Consider the following 17,318-nt stretch of genomic DNA (forward strand, 5'->3'; position numbering starts at 1 on the left):
TCCAGAGAAGAGAAGAATGCTTTGACCAGTTTCTCAAAGTGTCACTTGAGATATTCCTTAAAGAACACTGTCAAATATTCCTTGAAGAAAAGGGTTTTATAGCAAAAGACATTGGGGAAATGCTGCATACATCTTTTCAAGCAAAGTCAGAGGACACACGTAGATATGGAGCACTTCAGGCAATCCTATAGTGAAGTCACCAGCCTAACTTTATTTAACTCCAGATTTTCCAAATCATTGAACCACAGCTCCTCCCTTGACTCTTCACCCCATCTGTAGCCTTATCTAGGAAGAAGAGCTCTTGGCTTTAAACATGGTACAAGAAATTCAACTAATTTTGAACTGAGCATGGTAGCACATGCCTGTAATCCCAGCAATTCAGGATACTGAGGCAGGAGGATCACAAGTTTGAGATCAGCCTCAACAACTTAGTGAGACCTTGTCTCAAAGGAGGTGTGGTGGCACACATCTGTAATCCCAGCAGTTTGGGAGGCTGAGACAGGAGGATCTCAAGTTTGAAGCCAGCCTTGGCAATTTAGCAAGGCAGTAAGCAACCTAGCAAGACATCCCTGGGTTCAATCCCCAATACCAAAAAAAAAAAAAAAAAGAAAGAAAGAAAGAAGGCACTATGTCATTCTTTCTATCATTCTGTCTCAAAAATTAAAAATAAAATAAACATAAAAAGGGCTGGAGATGTGGATCAGTGCTTAAGTGCCTTTGGGTTCAATCCCTGATACCAAAAAAAGAAGAAGAAATTCAACTAACTTTGAATCTGAATGAATTCTTCTACAAAGTGGAACTATAATCATATATTTCTCACAAGAAATTCAACTAACTTTGAATCTGAATGAATTCTTCTACAAAGTGGAACTATAATCATATATTTCTCACAAGGTTACTATGGGGATTAAATGACTTAAAATGTAGAAACACTTTATCAACTCAAAGGCCTGTGTAGGGGAGTGGTATGAGATAACAGTTGTTCAGAGCAACATAGACATTATCTGCTCCCATCTTGAATAAACTTGTTTGATTTACAAGGTCATATGCCAAGAATGAGCCACATAGCTAAAGAAAGGAGAGGAGAGACATTTTATAATGGATAAAGGCAATGATACAATCACTTCATTTTTATTTTCATTTAAAAAACAATTTTTAAAGAAAGCACTATGTTGGGCTAGGGATATGGCTCAGTGGTTAAGCACCCCTGGGTTCAATCCCCAGTATCAAAAAGAAACAAAGAACGCACTATGTCATTCTCTCTATCATCAATAATAAAATGTTTCATTGTTACACACAGCTTTGTATGTCTTTCCAGCTTGCAAAACAAATTTCATCCTTAGAACCACAAGTCTAGCCACAGGGGCTGTTACAGGAACCTGTTCTGTTGCTTTTTGACAGCCTGTTTATAGTTCTGTGTATCTGTCGTTCCCTAGGACACATCAGTAGAGGATCACCTTCATATACATGCTTCAGAGGAAAGCCACAATGAAAAGACACAGCAAACCTCCAAGAAGGCCCTTGGGCATGCCTACGTCAGTCATTCCTGGCTCCTGAGTGACAAATCCCACATGACATTTTATGGAGGTGCCTTGCCCAATAGGAAGGCTGATCTCAGTGGTAAGAAACTAAAATTCTTGTCCAATTGATCCAGTTAAAACTAATTGTGCAGAGTTCACCTGAGGACACAGGCATGATGAATGTCACTTCTGTGTGCCACTCACCTTAGAAAATAATAGCGGGGGGGGGGGGGGGAGGATACCTCCTTGCCTGGTACTTAACCATGCAAATTCTACAATCAGAATGTCTGGGTTCAAACTATCCCCCATTTACTAGCTATAATCCTGGGCAAATTATTTAATTTGGCTGAGGTTCAGTTTCCTCCTCTGTAGAAGGGGAATAATAATATTCCACAAGAGTACTGTGGGGATTAAGTGAGTTAATGCATAATTCTCTTTTCACAGTTAATGCTCAATACATACTAGTTATTATTGTTGTCATTCTCTCCATCAGCTGACTCAGAACCCAACACAGAGAATGATTGGGACTCCCTGACCCTGACTCAGATAAAGCCTTGGCCATCTCAGTCCCCACACCCTCCTAGACTTTCTTCCCTTTAAAAAAAAAAAAAGTGATAAAAGTTGAAAGTCAACTGTCCATCTCCATACCTGTAGCTAATAGGTTCTCATTCCCATCCTGTTTCTACAGACAAACAAGGAAATATGAAATGGCACAGGGCCAGAGGCAGCCACTTGCCACAGGAGCTTCCTGCTGCAAGGTGCCTTCTCCCTCCAATAACATCTGCCATTGGCTCAGAACAAAACACCCCTGGGGAAGCAAAGAAAAAAAAGGTGTGTGTGCACACATGTGTGTGCCTGTGCGTGTGTGTGTGTGTGTGATCCTTCTTTAGAAACAAGGTGACTCAAAGGGATGTCTCAATAGAGAACTAGCCTCTCTAGCTCAGAGCGCAGCAGGTAGAGCTGGGAAAGAGCTGTAGTAACTTCCTAAGTACTAAAAATCATCAAGATCAAGGAATCCAGCTGCCCCCAATTATACCTTTAAAGCATATGCTCTTCCACACTCTCTCTAGGGGCACCAGAATCCTTTGTTCTGTTAAAGGGCTGGGGATTTTTTTTTCTTTCATTACTGGAGATTTAACCCAGGGTGCTCCACCACTGAGCTACATCCCCAGAGCTTTTTATTTTATACTTTGAGACAGAGGCTTACTAAGCGGTCCAGGCTAAACTGGAACTTGCGATCCTTCTGCCTCAGCCTCCCAAGCAACTGTGCCACTGTGCACCCAGCAAGGACCTAGGGATTATCTATAAACAAGCAAGGACAGAATTTGGCTTGTAAACAATGGACCCGCTTCAAACTCAAAATGTGGGAAAACTTGACTCCAGCAACACTTTGGTCAATTGAGGGTCTGTCTACCTTTGCAAATATAGAGTAAATTTTGTAAGTTTATCAACCCCCTCCAGAAATCCATTCTCAGAGATGTCCTGGCCTGGTTCTGCCTTGCAATTCTATATGGGTCTTTGATGGTTTTAGAGGAACCAGTGATGAATGGGAATGCTTAGGGGTTCCAGAATGTTCTGCCTCATTGCAGCTACGTGAATGAGAGCAGGTCATTTATGATATCAAAGCCACAGTGCCTTTATCTGTATACCTGGATAATGATGCCAATTTTGCAGAGTTGATGGAAGGATGAGAACAGATGAGGAGAGAATCTTCTGTCTATATGGGAACTACCATGATATTAATTAATTGTGAAGATTTGGGTAATCTAAAGTGTCCCTGAAGGATCTGTGGGCATTCAGGTGGTGCTAGTGCCCATGAGGGGCATCGTTTTTCATTCTACTCAGGTTTTTCTGTTTTCCTGTGTCTGAGCTGCTCTAAACCTCTCCACTCACACCAGAAGGGCCAAGAGCAAACAGCAGGTCTGACCTGTCAGAGTCACCACAAGTCTAAGGAAAGGCCTGGCTCTCACGCCTGGCTCAGGCCAGAGCTAAGCTAGGCTCAGAGGAAGAGGAAAGGAGTTTCTTCCCTCAACCAAGTATTCATTTAACAGAGGAGAGCAATATTTTCCACTATATTAAAACTCTGTGTGAATTTCTAATTAGAATAAAGAAATTAAGTCTTGGCTTGTCAACCGTACCTCACACAAATAGTTTGAGTTTCCACACAGATTTCTCAATGCAGTCCTTGTCACACTAAATGCACAAGGTCAGTATTCACAAAAGGGCAGTTGGTGGGCAACAGGCACCTGGACAGGGAAGGTCTCCAGGAGCATAAAGATCTTATGTGCATGTGTTTGGTTAATCATTTTCTTAATGTCTCAAAATTATAAACATTATCCTGCATAAATTGGGTAGAATTTCCTTCCTCAATCAACTGTAAGCATATAGGATGCTTATGTGTGTTTCTGATCATTTTTTTCTTTTTACACAGTGAAAAAACGAGAATGTTTTTATTTTTCCTCCTGTGAAATCGAACTCTCTGAAGTCCAGCACCATATACATTTCATAGAGCCAAGTTCATACGTTAACAGTTGCAAGCTAAAAGTGAAATTTTCTTTTTTTTTTAATTGTTGGTCGTTCAAAACATTACATAGTTCTTAATATATCATATTTCACAGTTTGATTCAAGTGAGTTATGAACTCCCATTTTTACCCATATACAGATTGCTGTATCACATCAGTTACACTTCCATTGATTTACATATTGCCATTCTAGTGTCTGATGTATTCTGCTGTCTATCCTATTCTCTACTATCCCCCCTCCCCTCCCCTCCCCTCCCCTCCCCTTTTCACTCTCTACCCCCTCTACTGTAAATCATTTCTTCCACTTGTATTATTCTTCTCTTACCCCTCATTTCCTCTTATATGTAATTTTGTAAAACCCTGAGGATCACCTTCCATTTCCATTCGATTTCCCTTCTCACTCCCTTTCCCTCCCACCTCTCATCCCTGTTTAATGTTAATCTTCTTCTCAAGCTCTTGTCCCTACCCTGTCCTTGGTTACTCCCCTTATATCAAAGCAGTCATTTGGCATTTGTTTTTTAAGGATTGGCTAGCTTCACTTAGCATAATCTGCTCTAATGCCATCCATTTCCCTCCAAATTCTATGATTTTGTCATTTTTTAATGCAGAGTAATACTCCATTGTGTATAAATGCCACATTTTTTTATCCATTCATCTATTGAAGGGCATCTAGGTTGGTTCCACAATCTTGCTATCGTGAATTGTGCTGCTATGAACATCGATGTAGCAGTGTCCCTGTAGCATGCTCTTATTAGGTCTTTAGGGAATAGACCGAGAAGGGGAATAGCTGGGTCAAATGGTGGTTCCATTCCCAGCTTTCCAAGAAATCTCCGTACTGCTTTCCAAATTGGCTGCACCAATTTGCAGTCCCGCCAACAATGAACAAGTGTACCCTTTTCCCTGCATCCTCTCCAGCACTTGTTGTTGTTGGACTTCATAATGGCTGCCAATCTTACTGGAGTGAGATGGTATCTTAGGGTGGTTTTGATTTGCATTTCTCTGACTGCTAGCGATGGTGAGCATTTTTTCATGTACTTATTGATTGATTGTATGTCCTCCTCTGAGAAGTGTCTGTTCAGGTCCTTGGCCCATTTGTTGATTGGGTTATTTGTTATCTTATTGTCTAATTTTTTGAGTTCTTTGTATACTCTGGATATTAGGGCTCTATCTGAAGTGTGTGGAGTAAAGATTTGTTCCCAGGATGTAGGCTCCCTGTTTACCTCTCTTATTGTTTCTTTTGCTGAGAAGAAACTTTTTAGTTTGAGTAAGTCCCATTTGTTGATTCTAGTTGTTAACTCTTGCGCTATGGGTGTCCTATTGAGGAATTTGGAGCCCGACCCCACAGTATGTAGATCATAGCCAACTTTTTCTTCTATCAGATGCCGTGTCTCTGATTTAATATCAAGCTCCTTGATCCATTTTGAGTTAACTTTTGTGCATGGCGAGAGAAAGGGATTCAGTTTCATTTTGATGCAAATAGATTTCAGTTTTCCCAGAACCATTTGTTGAAGATGCTATCCTTCCTCCATTGCATGCTTTTAGCCCCTTTATCAAATATAAGATAGTTGTAGTTTTGTGGATTGGTTACTGTGTCCTCTATTCTGTACCATTGGTCCACCCGCCTGTTTTGGTACCAGTACCATGCTGTTTTTGTTACTATTGCTCTGTAGTATAGTTTGAAGTCTGGTATCGCTATACCGCCTGATTCACACTTCCTGCTTAGCATTGTTTTTGCTATTCTGGGTCTTTTATTATTCCATATGAATTTCATGATTGTTTTATCTATTTCTACAAGAAATGCTGTTGGGATTTTGATTGGCATTGCATTGAACTTATAGAGAACTTTTGGTAATATCGCCATTTTGATGATGTTAGTTCTGCCTATCCATGAACAGGGTATATTTTTCCATCTTCTAAGGTCTTCTTCTATCTCTCTCTTTAGGGTTCTATAGTTTTCATTGTATAAGTCTTTCACCTCTTTTGTTAGGTTGATTCCCAAGTATTTTATTTTTTGGGGGGATATTGTGAATGGAGTAGTTGTCCTCATTTCCGTTTCAGAGGATTTGTTGCTGATATACAGGAATGCATTTGATTTATGCGTGTTGATTTTATATCCTGCCACTTTGCTGAATTCATTTATTAGCTCTAATAGTTTCTTTGTAGACTCTTTTGGGTCTGCTAGGTATAGAATCATGTCATCTGCAAATAGTGATAATTTAAGTTCTTCTTTTCCTATTTTTATGCCTTTAATTTCTTTCATCTGTCTAATTGCTCTGGCCAGTGTTTCGAGGACTATGTTGAACAGAAGTGGTGAGAGAGGGCATCCCTGTCTTGTACCAGATCTTAGAGGGAATGCCTTCAATTTTTCTCCATTCAGAATGATGCTGGCCTGTGGCTTAGGCTTATCATAGATTGCTTTTACAATGTTGAGGTATGATCCTGTTATCTCTAATTTTTCTAGAGTTTTGAACATAAAGGGATGCTGTACTTTGTTGAATGCTTTTTCTGCATCTATCGAGATGATCATATGGTTCTTATTTTTAAGTCTATTGATGTGGTGAATAACATTTATTGATTTCCGTATATTGAACCATCCTTGCATCCCAGGGATGAATCCTACTTGATCATGGTGTATAATTTTTTTGATATGTTTTTGAATCCGATTCGCCAGAATTTTATTGAGGATTTTTGCATCTAGGTTCATTAGAGATATTGGTCTGTAGTTTTCTTTCTTTGAAGTGTCTTTGTCTGGTTTAGGCATCGGGGTGATGTTGGCCTCGTAGAATGTATTTGGAAGTTCTCCCTCTTTTTCTATTTCCTGAAATAGCTTGAAAAGTATTGGTGTTAGTTCCTCTTTAAAGGTTTTGTAAAACTCTGCTGTATACCCATCCGGTCCTGGGCTTTTCTTAGTTGGTAGTCTTTTGATGGTTTCTTCTATTTCCTCTATTGTTATTGGTCTGTTTAGGTTGTCTATATCCTCCTGACTCAACCTGGGCAGATCATATGACTTAAGAAATTTATCTGTGCCTTCACTATCTTCTATTTTATTGGAGTATAAGGATTCAAAATAATTTCTGATTATCTTCTGTATTTCTGAAGTGTCTGTTGTGATATTGCCTTTTTCATCCCGTATGCTAGTAATTTGAGTTCTCTCTCTTCTTCTCTTCGTTAGCATGGCTAAGGGTCTGTCAATTTTATTTATTTTTTCAAAGAACCAACTTTTAGTTTTGTCAAGTTTTTCAATTGTTTCTTTTGTTTCAATTTCATTAATTTCAGCTCTGATTTTAATTATTTCTTGCCTTCTACTTCTTTTGCTGTTGTTTTGCTCTTCTTTTTCTAGGATTTTGAGATGAAGTATGAGATCATTTATTTGTTGGTTTTTTCTTTTTTTAAGGAATTAACTCCAAGCAATGAATTTTCCTCTTAGAACTGCTTTCAATGTGTCCCATAGATTCCGATATGTTGTGTCTGTGTTTTCATTTAACTCTAAGAAGTTTTTAATTTCCTCCTTGATGTCTTCTAAAACCCATTGATCATTCAGTAACCTATTGTTCATTCTCCAAGTGATGCATGATTTTTCCTTCCTTCTTTTATCGTTGATTTTCAGTTTCATTCCATTATGATCAGATAAGATGGATAGTATTATCTCTACTCCTTTATATTGTCTAAGAGTTGCCCTGTGACATAATATATGATCTATTTTTGAGAAGGATCCATGTGCTGCTGAGAAAAAAGTGTAACTGCTTGATGTTGGGTGGTATATTCTATATATGTCAATTAAGTCTAGGTTGTTAATTGTGTTATTGAGTTCTATAGTTTCCTTATTTAACTTTTGTTTGGAAGATCTGTCCAGTGGTGAGAGAGGTATGTTGAAGTCTCCCATGATTATTGTATGGTGGTCTATTAGACTCTTGAACTTGAGAAGCGTTTGCTTGACGAACATAGCTGCACCATTGTTTGGGGCATATATATTTATGATTGTTATGTCTTGTTGGTGTATGGTTCCCTTGAGCAGTATGTAGTGTCCCTCTTTATCCCTTTTGATTAACTTTGGCTTGAAATCTATTTTATTAGATATGAGCATGGACACTCCTGCTTGTTTCCGCAGTCCATATGAGTGGTATGATTTTTCCCAACCTTTCACCTTCAGTATATGTATATCTTTTCCTATCAAATGCGTCTCCTGTAGGCAGCATATTGTTGGGTCTTGTTTTGTGATCCATTCAACTAGCCTGTGTCTCTTAATTGGTGAGTTTAAGCCATTAACATTTAGGGTTATTATTGAGATATGGTTTGTTCTTCCAGCCATATTTGTTTATTAATGTTACTAAACCTGATTTGTTTTCCTCTTTGATTACTTTCCCCCCTTTACTGTCCTACCTCCCACTGTTGGTTTTCATTGTTATTTTCCATTTCCTCTTCCTGTAATGTTTTGCCAAGGATTTTTTGAAGAGATGGTTTTCTAGCTGCGAATTCTTTTAACTTTTGTTTATCGTGGAAGGTTTTAATTTCATCTTCCATCCTGAAGCTTAATTTTGCCGGATACACGATTCTTGGTTGGAACCCATTTTCTTTCAGTGTTTGAAATATGTTATTCCAGGATCTTCTAGCTTTCAGAGTCTGTGTTGAGAGATCTGCTGTTATCCTGATTGGTTTACCCCTAAATGTAATCTGCTTCCTTTCTCTTGTAGCTTTTAAAATTCTCTCCTTATTCTGTATGTTGGGCATCTTCATTATAATGTGTCTAGGTGTGGATCTCTTATGATTTTGCACATTCGGCGTCCTGTAGGCTTCTAGGATTTGGGATTCTGTCTCATTCTTCAAGTCTGGGAAGTTTCCTCGTATTATTTCATTGAATAGATTGTTTATTCCTTTGGTTTGGAGCTCTGTGCCTTCCTGTATCCCAATGACTCTTAAGTTTGGTCTTTTAATGTTATCCCATATTTCTTGGATGTTCTGCTCATGGTTTCTTAGCAGTCTTGCTGAGCTGTCTATGTTCTTTTCAAGTTGAAATACTTTGTCTTCATTGTCTGATGTTCTATCTTCTAAGTGATCTACTCTGCTGGTAGTATTCTCAATTGAGTTTTTAAGTTGGTTTATTGCTTCCTGCATTTCTAGGATTTCTATTTGTTTGTTTTTTATTACCTCTATCTCCCTGTGTAATTGATCTTTTACTTCCTGGATTTGTTTATGTAGTTCCTTGTCAAAGTGATCTTTCATTGTCTGATTTTGCTGTCTCATGTCTTCCTTGAGACTCCAGATCATCTGAAGCATGTATATCCTGAACTCTTTATCTGACATTCCATCTGTTGCAGCTATTACCTCTTCTAAAGTTGAGTTGACCTGCATTGCTTGTGGTCCTTTCTTTCCTTGTCTTTTCATACTGCTCGCGTTTCTTTCTGCTTGGTGAAACTGTTGTGTTTTTGAAATTTTCCCCCTATTTATTTATATTGCTCTTGTATAGTTGGAAAATCTCCCTTGCAGGGCGGGTAGTGGCTGTGCTCCTCCTCTAATTAGGGTGATCTGTCTACCACGCTGGTCGGTCGCAGGTCTGCCCACCCTGCGGGCGCGGGTGGCAGCTCTGCTCTGCCCACACTCCAATTGTGGTGACGTAACTACCACGCCCTCGAGTCATTGGTCCTGATCCGGATGTGGGCGGCGGCTCTTCTCGGCCCCTACTCCAATTGGTGTGACGTGTCTACCACGCTGGCAGGCCTCTAGGCCTGTTCCGCCGGTGGGTCGCAGGTCTGCCTACCTTGCGGGCTCGGGCAGCAGTTCTGCTCAGCCCCCACTCCCAATGGGGGTACCTGACTGCCTCTCCAATGGGTCGCTGGGCCTTTTCCGGACACGGGCGGCGGCTCTGCTCCACCCCCAATCCAACCAGTGTGACGTGACTGCCTCGGTGCTACGTGTCCACCACGCTGGCAGGCTACCGGGCCTGTCCTGCCAGTGGGTCGCAGGTCTGCCTACCTTGCAGGCTCAGACGGCAGCTCTGCACAGCCCCTACTCCAAATGGGGTGACTTGGCTACCGCGCCGTCGGGTCGCTGGTCCTGTTCTAGGCGTGGGCAGCTACTTTCTTCGGCCCCAGCTGCAGTTGGGGTGTCGTGATACCACGCTGGCGGGTCACTTGGCCTGCTCTGGACGCAGGCGGCAGCTCCACTCTGCCCCCCTGGCCCCCACAGCACCCAGCAGGACCTGGACCGAGAAGCAGTCACCGCAGGTTCCCCAACCCTGGGCCAAAGCAGCTTCGGGAGCCAGAACCCGGCCTCTCCGATCCCGGCTCACGCTCCGCTAGGAGCAGGCTCCAAGGAGCGACCCCCGCGGGTTCCCCTGCCCCAGGCCAAAGCAGCTCCGGGAGCCAGAGCCCGGCCGCTCCAAGCTCTCCGAGCTCGGTGCACGCTCCGCTGGGAGCAGGCTCAAAGACGCAGTCCCCGCAGGCTCCCCAGCCCTGGGGCCAAAACTGTTCCGGGAGTCAGAACCCAGCCGCCCCGAGCTCAGCGCACGCTCCACTTGGAGCTGGCCTCAACACGCAGTCTCTGCAGGTTCCCCAGCCCTGGGCCAAAGCAGCCCCGGGAACCAGAATCCGGCTGCTCAGAGCCCGGCGCACACCTTGCCAGGAGCGAGCCCCTAGGAGTATTCTCCACTGGTTCTCCAGCCCCGAGCCTGAGCAATCTGTCTGCGAGACGCAGGCAAATACCAGCCTGAAATCACCTGTTCCGTAGCTGAATGAGCTGAGATCAGTAGAAAACAGGGATGATTACAGCTCTCCAAGATGGCGGCTGCTGTCCTCCTCCGTGGTCCGACTGGTGTCGAGAACCGAACTGGACCGCTTCTCTCCTCTGTCTCAAAGCCGGAGCTCAGTACTAAGCACGGCCATTGCACCACTGGCAGGAGCCCCCAGAATCCGCATCGCTGCACCCCCGCTCGGGCACCTCACTGCTTCCCAGCGCGCGCCGCAGACTCAAGCTGCGGGGCGATCCGCCAATCAGGCAATGCGACCCTCCGTGCGGAGAAATCGCCCGAGTCCGAGCCCCCGCATCTGAACCGCGCAATGGAAATCCGTCCACTAGATTCTGGAGCACCTCAATTTCACTGGAAATTCCCAACAAGATAGCCTTCAGCTGTTTCACCTCGTCTTTCTCCCGCACAGTGATGCGGCGCACTGGGGTGATGCACTCCCTTCACCGCCATCTTACTTCCTTCTAAAAGTGAAATTTTCAACAACTTCTGAATAATTGGAAAAGGGAGACTGTAATACCCTTATTTTATCTCTCTCTCATAAATGTATAACATTTTTCATCCATGTAAATATGTATATTTTATATGTATATATGTAAGTGCATATTTACATATATAAAATATATATATATGTATAAAATATATATACCATGGTGTGTGTGTGTGTGTGTGTGTGAACAGAAAGAAATTGGGCCAAATTAGTTGGTGATTCTGATACACATGGTTGATGATTGTTTTTTAGCTATGTTCATATAATTGTGAAGCTTAGATTTTCTGCCAAAGGCCAGATAAGGTATTAAACACTAAAAATTTAAAAATAACCTACTCTCAGAGAAATAGCATAGAAATGACCCTAATTCCAAACACTATTGTAACTACATATACTAACTCATTTAATCCTCACACAACCTTAAGAGATTGGTAATATGATTACTTTTATCTCCCCCACATCTTACCTGTGATTGTACCCAGGAGTGCTCTACCACTGAACTATATCCCCAGCCCCTTTTATTTTTTATTTTGAGACAGGGTCTTGCTTAGTTGCTGAGGCTGGCCTCAAACTTGTGATCGTCCTGCCTTAGCCTCCCAAGTCACTGGGATTACAGGCATGTGCCACTGTATCTAATTACCTTTATTTTACAGAGGAAGACATTGAGGCTTAGAGAGGTTACTTTAGGTAAACAAACACAAATACATATTCTTATATTCTGCCCCTTCATACCTGAAAGTTTGCAGTCAAACAGTGTTCTGACCTGGCTTTGCCCCTTAACAATATATGTGGAGATTTCTCCTTCTCCATACATAGAGGTCTCAGTGATATCATTTCAATTTGTATCAGTTTACCCAGCTTCATGAGAAAGAAAGACAATATGTCCTCTCAAAACCTCTTAACTCTGTTGATAACTCTCAGGATAATCCAAGGCAGGATACGGGCACATGTCATCCTCGAAAGAGACAAGCCAAGCAGCCCCACTGAAGGCAGGAGCTGGATTAGTTTTGCTCCTTCCCCCAGAAGCTTCTGTAGCAAGATAGACAATAAGATACAATATTGTTTGCCCCCTGCAGGCAGCAGGGTTTGGAGACCTGCCATGTTGATTTTGTGTTTAAATTTTTCAGGAGCCAAAGGCTTTGAAATTACCTCCCATTTCAGAAGAACCATCCAGAGTCCCCAACCCCCTGAGGAGGCAATTTAAAGCTAATGAACCCCCAACAGAGCTCTTCATCATCCCAATGGAGATTCATTTCCACACCAAACACCCCCCAAAAGAAAAAGCCTGCAGAAGAGGTAGGTACCTTTTATAGGTGTTCCTGAGAGAACTCAGGCCTGCAACAAAGGACTGACCCTTGGGGTCCTCCTGCCAACAACCCACTCCTGAATCAAGGCTGAACTTCCCAGGGTTATCCTCTTCAGATAAATTTCTTTAAAAGAAGTAAAAGGGGTAACTATAAAATCTAGAATTGGGTCTCTTCTGGTCACATTTAATTGAATTTTTAAAATATTTATGGAGTCCTTCATTAAGCAGCACATTTTGCTGAAGCAGGAAAGGAAACAAAGACAGGCATGCCCATAAACAGGTCCAGTGCACCACAGGTGTTATAAATGTGCAGGAATTTTCAGGCAGCGTGCAAAACAAAACAAATGCAATACCAAACGAGACATTTCGAATTGAAATTGTTTTTAAAAAACTGGTTAAAAGGAGCAGAAAATAGATGTTATTAGACATCTGGGATGAAGTTATAGCTAACAACTGAATTTAGCAGAGTTTCCTGGCAATCAAGGTAAAAATAATTCTTGGATCTTTGAGCCTTCATTTTATAAAAGAAAGATAAAAGTTTGTCCAAAAAGTCATTTTCATGATTTTGAATTAGGTTATTATGTTAACAGATGACGTCTACAATCCTTGTCAGGGCAGAGATTTTGTGCTTCTCAGCAAAAGTTTTTTTCTTTTCTTTCTAAAAGGAAAAAGAAGGTTTATTGCCTTGCTAGCCAAAGAGAAACATTTAAGTATCTTCCCAGTTGTAGATGGACACAATACTTTTATTTTTATGTGGTGCTGGGGATGGAACCCAGTGTGTCGTGGGCTAGGCAAGCACTCTACCACTGAGCTACAACCCCAGCCCTCGCCTCAGCCAAGTTGTAAGACATTATGTGCAAGTGAGAAATCAGGGGACTTAGGAAGGCTTTTGAAAAAGGTCTAGATGATCTCTCACCCTGTGTCACATGGAGAAATTCTTTCTGACCTTCCTAAGCCATTGTGTAGTATGCTTGCCTCAAACAAGTTATTGCTTCTGGGACTTTTTGGGGCAGTCTAAAGCAAAAGGTGACTCCAATAATGAGGGGTTCTGAACTTTCTAGAAACTTCATCAGAAACTGCCAGTGATTTCTTAAGAGAGTTTTGACTTCTGGCCATTTTGTTCTAAGGCTATGTGGAATTCTCACTGTGAAGAATGCCTAAATGTTTAGGATAAAAGACCAGTCAATGTAAGGGAGCATAAGAGAACTTTCTAGAGTGATGAAAATGCCTAAATCTTGGTTGGTTGTATAGACTGATACATTTGTCAAAACTCATTGAATTGCATACTTAAGATCTGTGCATTTCACTATTTGTAGATTTTACTTAAAAAAAAAAAAGTTCCTTCCAACAACAATGACAGAACAGTGCTTGTAAATGTAGGTCTTATTCAGGTATGATGAGGCCAACAGATCAGAAGACAATTGCACTGAGAAGATGGTTCATTATTCATGGTTCCAAGAGAAGTGGGCATACCAGGACCTTCAGGGCCACATAGGGAAGCACTGGGGTTGGTCAGGAGGCAGAAAGTGAGGGGTGGGGGTGGGGATGTGAAGTGTCTTTATTATGACTTTTGCAGAAGGAATGTGCAAGGCAGGGTGAGCAGGCTAAGCAAATTTAGGACTGGCTAGTTTAACTAATCCAGTGGGCCCTCAGATATAAGGGCTATCCCTGGTTGTCTGGTACTGGCTCTGGGGTGATTAAGGCAGGGAGATAATGACCCAGAAGGATAAGAGCTCAATAAAGGAGATAATTAGGTGTTAAGGGCTCTGGATTGGTTGGTTTACATGTGACAAATACCCTCACAGGATAGTCATTTACTTTCTCTAGGAGTTGGCTAGCCTTGGGAGGGACAGTCTCCCCAGGGTCAATAGGCTCCAGATGTCAAAACAGCAAACAAAAGACATACTTAACATGAACAAAAAAAAAGATTATCCATAAGAGAGGGTTAAATTTGATGTTTTTCCATGATGACCCTGGCAAGAAGGTTAGGAAGACCCTAGGCCATAATGAACCAAATTCTGAAAGCTATTAGGTACAGTGAGCTTAGCAACACACTGTCAAGTGAAAATAGGAATAGAGTATTAAGAAAGTAAATCCACTGGGTTCTTCTTTCCTTTACAAGAGGAATTTGAAGAACAGTGAGGACTCCTTCAGTTAGTAAAATCAGAAGCCTACCCCAAGACTGCTGTATTGGAAGGGAAGAAAGGAAGGGAGGGAAGGAGGGAAGAAGGAAGGAAAGAGGCAGGCAGGATCAGCTAATTCCAGGACCAGTTGGACCTAGACCTCAGAAAATATCTGGGCAGCTCTTGGCTAAGTCTCTCAGGTATGTTACCTTCTCTCTTCAAGCATGCTCCCACTTGTGGCAAAAAAGATGTCCTCCTGCATTCCATGCTAACCTCCTACCTGCTTACCTTTATTTAAAAAATATATATATATATATATATATATATATATATATCAAAGCTCTTGCTGAAGTGCCAAAATTACCTCTGATTGGCCAAGCTTGGATTATGTATCCACCACCTGTACCCAAGGTGCACACACACATATACATCCCTCCCCCAGAACTAATCACTGTGGCTAAGGCAATAATGTCCGCCTGCAATCTAGGCTATAGTCACATGCCCAACTCTGGAGTCAGGGAACGGACAGAGCTCCACCCAAAGCACATGGCATGAGCCAGGGAGGGATGGGTCTCCCAAAAAAGAGACACCTGGCAAAAACAATGGCCATCCACTACAACTGGCTTTCTCTTTGTCTCCTAGGTGCTCCATGCCCTGAGTCAGGACCAGAAACAGAAGAGGCCAGGCCTTTATGGAGGCCTCCCCTGAAGCATGCATCATTACAAAGGCCAATGGCCATAACTGTGCATCTCCCAGTGGACACAGGCAGGGACACGCCCTCTCCATCAGGTAGCTCCTCCCTCGCTCCAGCATCCCACAGGAATCTCACCCTGAAGGAACGCAAGGCAAGACACACAAAGGGCCTCAGCCAAGAAAAAGAAGGCTGGAAGGGAGGTCAGTTCATCCCTAAGCACTTGAAGATGGCTTTTGTTCAGGCAGCAGCTGCCTTAACCAAAGTGCTTTAGTACAACTAACTTAGTATCTAGCTCACAAATTACTTACTCACTAAATCATCCTTCTATAATATTTTCCAGTTGCAGATGTAAAATGGCACCAAACTCATTAAAAATTTGCTGTATGCCATATAGTTAATTGTTTTTAAACAATGAAAATCAGTTTAAATCTGTTTATGGAAATGTACTTGTTTGTTAAAAAGTCCAAAATATCAATGAAGATCTTCATGCTAGGCTTTCAAAATATCATATGGTCTTTGGAATTATACACATGCATGCAGCTAAGTGTGTATTTTAATGTGTTAGATAGGTTGGAAGTGATGGACCATATTTAGAAAACTCCCCGTTTTCAGAAAACCGAGCCTTCTTTTCAAGAGGCATGTGCAAGATGACACGCTCACAATGTCAAGTGATCTCTGACTAGTAAAGCAGGAAGAGAAGAATGTATGTTAAGGATGTATATCCTTCTCCCTCTGTACCAATCACTGCTCTTGGTTTTTAACATGTATTCTCTCAGGCACTCCACAACCATCCTATATGTTCATTGTACAAATCAGAAAACAGAAGCCCTGAGAGATAAGTGACTTGTTTGAAGTCACACAACTCCATGTGGCCTTGCTGGGATTGGAACTCGGGTTTTCTAGTGCCAAAATTCAGATTTTCACCCATTACACTGCACTGCCTTTCAGAATAAATCCATCAATAAACTTGGCTCAGGACATTTTTGAAACATGTAGGTTTTAAGAACATCCTCTGACTATTGGGGCAGAGGCTTATTTAGTATGTTATGTGAGCATTCATCATCCTAAAGACTTTACAGTTTCCTTTATACAATATTGAAATGTGGGCAAGGGTCACTCTGTGTGCAAATAGTTAAGAAAGCAGCTTTCTACCTATGGGTGCCCTGTTCAGTGCACAGCCAGAAGTGCTGCAATAGTCATTTTTTTGTTGCTGTGACCAAAATATCTGACATAAACAACTTAAAGGATGAAAAATTTATTTGGAGCTCACAGTTTCAGAGGTTTCAGATCATGGTCTTCCAGCTCCATTGCTTTGGACCTGAGGTGAGGCAGAATATCATGGTGGAAGGGTGTGGCAGAGAAAAGTTGTTAGCTCATGGCAGCCAGGAAGCAGAAAGAAAGAGAGAAGAAAGGGCCAGGGACAAGATCAATCCTTCCAGGGCAGCTCCAGTAACTTACTTACTTCCTCTAACCAGGTCCAACTTCCCAATAACCCTGTTCAAATTAAACAATGAGGGTCAGAGCCCTCGTGATCTAATCATTTTCTAAAACTCCCACCTCTGGACATTGCTGCCTTAGGGAACAAATCTTTACATATATGAGCCTTTGGGGAACATTCCAGATGAAAGCCATAACAGCCACAAGATAAATGACAAAATGGGCAAGTTCTGTCTTCAGTATGGTTCGTCTTGCACTGCTCTCTGCTAGTTGTGAGCTGCCATATCCACCCAGCAGGGGCTCAGTATCTAGAGCTTGTCCATCTCCTGCCAGCCTGCCAGGCAGAAGTTAAGAAGTCTGTGATACATAGATGTGAGTTAACCTAGTAGTAGATGTGACCTAACCTAGTAGTAGATGCATAAAGAAAGGGATCCAAAGAAGCAAGTTTTTCTTGGCATTCTGCTCATACCCTCATGCAGGGGTATG

At 42.0% G+C, this 17,318-nt stretch overlaps 1 protein-coding gene across 1 annotated transcript in view; it reads left to right on the forward strand.

Annotated features, from left to right (window-relative positions):
* Positions 1 to 17,318, forward strand: part of KIAA2012 — a 114,532-nt gene that overhangs the window by 23,185 nt on the left and 74,029 nt on the right. The window contains exons 6-9 of the mRNA XM_081261578.1: positions 1,437 to 1,620; positions 2,209 to 2,351; positions 12,400 to 12,568; positions 15,344 to 15,595. Coding sequence (XP_081117704.1) covers positions 1,437 to 1,620; positions 2,209 to 2,351; positions 12,400 to 12,568; positions 15,344 to 15,595 — 748 coding nt within the window. The remainder of the gene's footprint in view (positions 1 to 1,436; positions 1,621 to 2,208; positions 2,352 to 12,399; positions 12,569 to 15,343; positions 15,596 to 17,318) is intronic.

Source organism: Spermophilus citellus, assembly GCF_964194105.1.
Source record: "Spermophilus citellus genome assembly, chromosome: 11".
NCBI classification, from domain to species: Eukaryota; Metazoa; Chordata; class Mammalia; order Rodentia; family Sciuridae; genus Spermophilus; species Spermophilus citellus.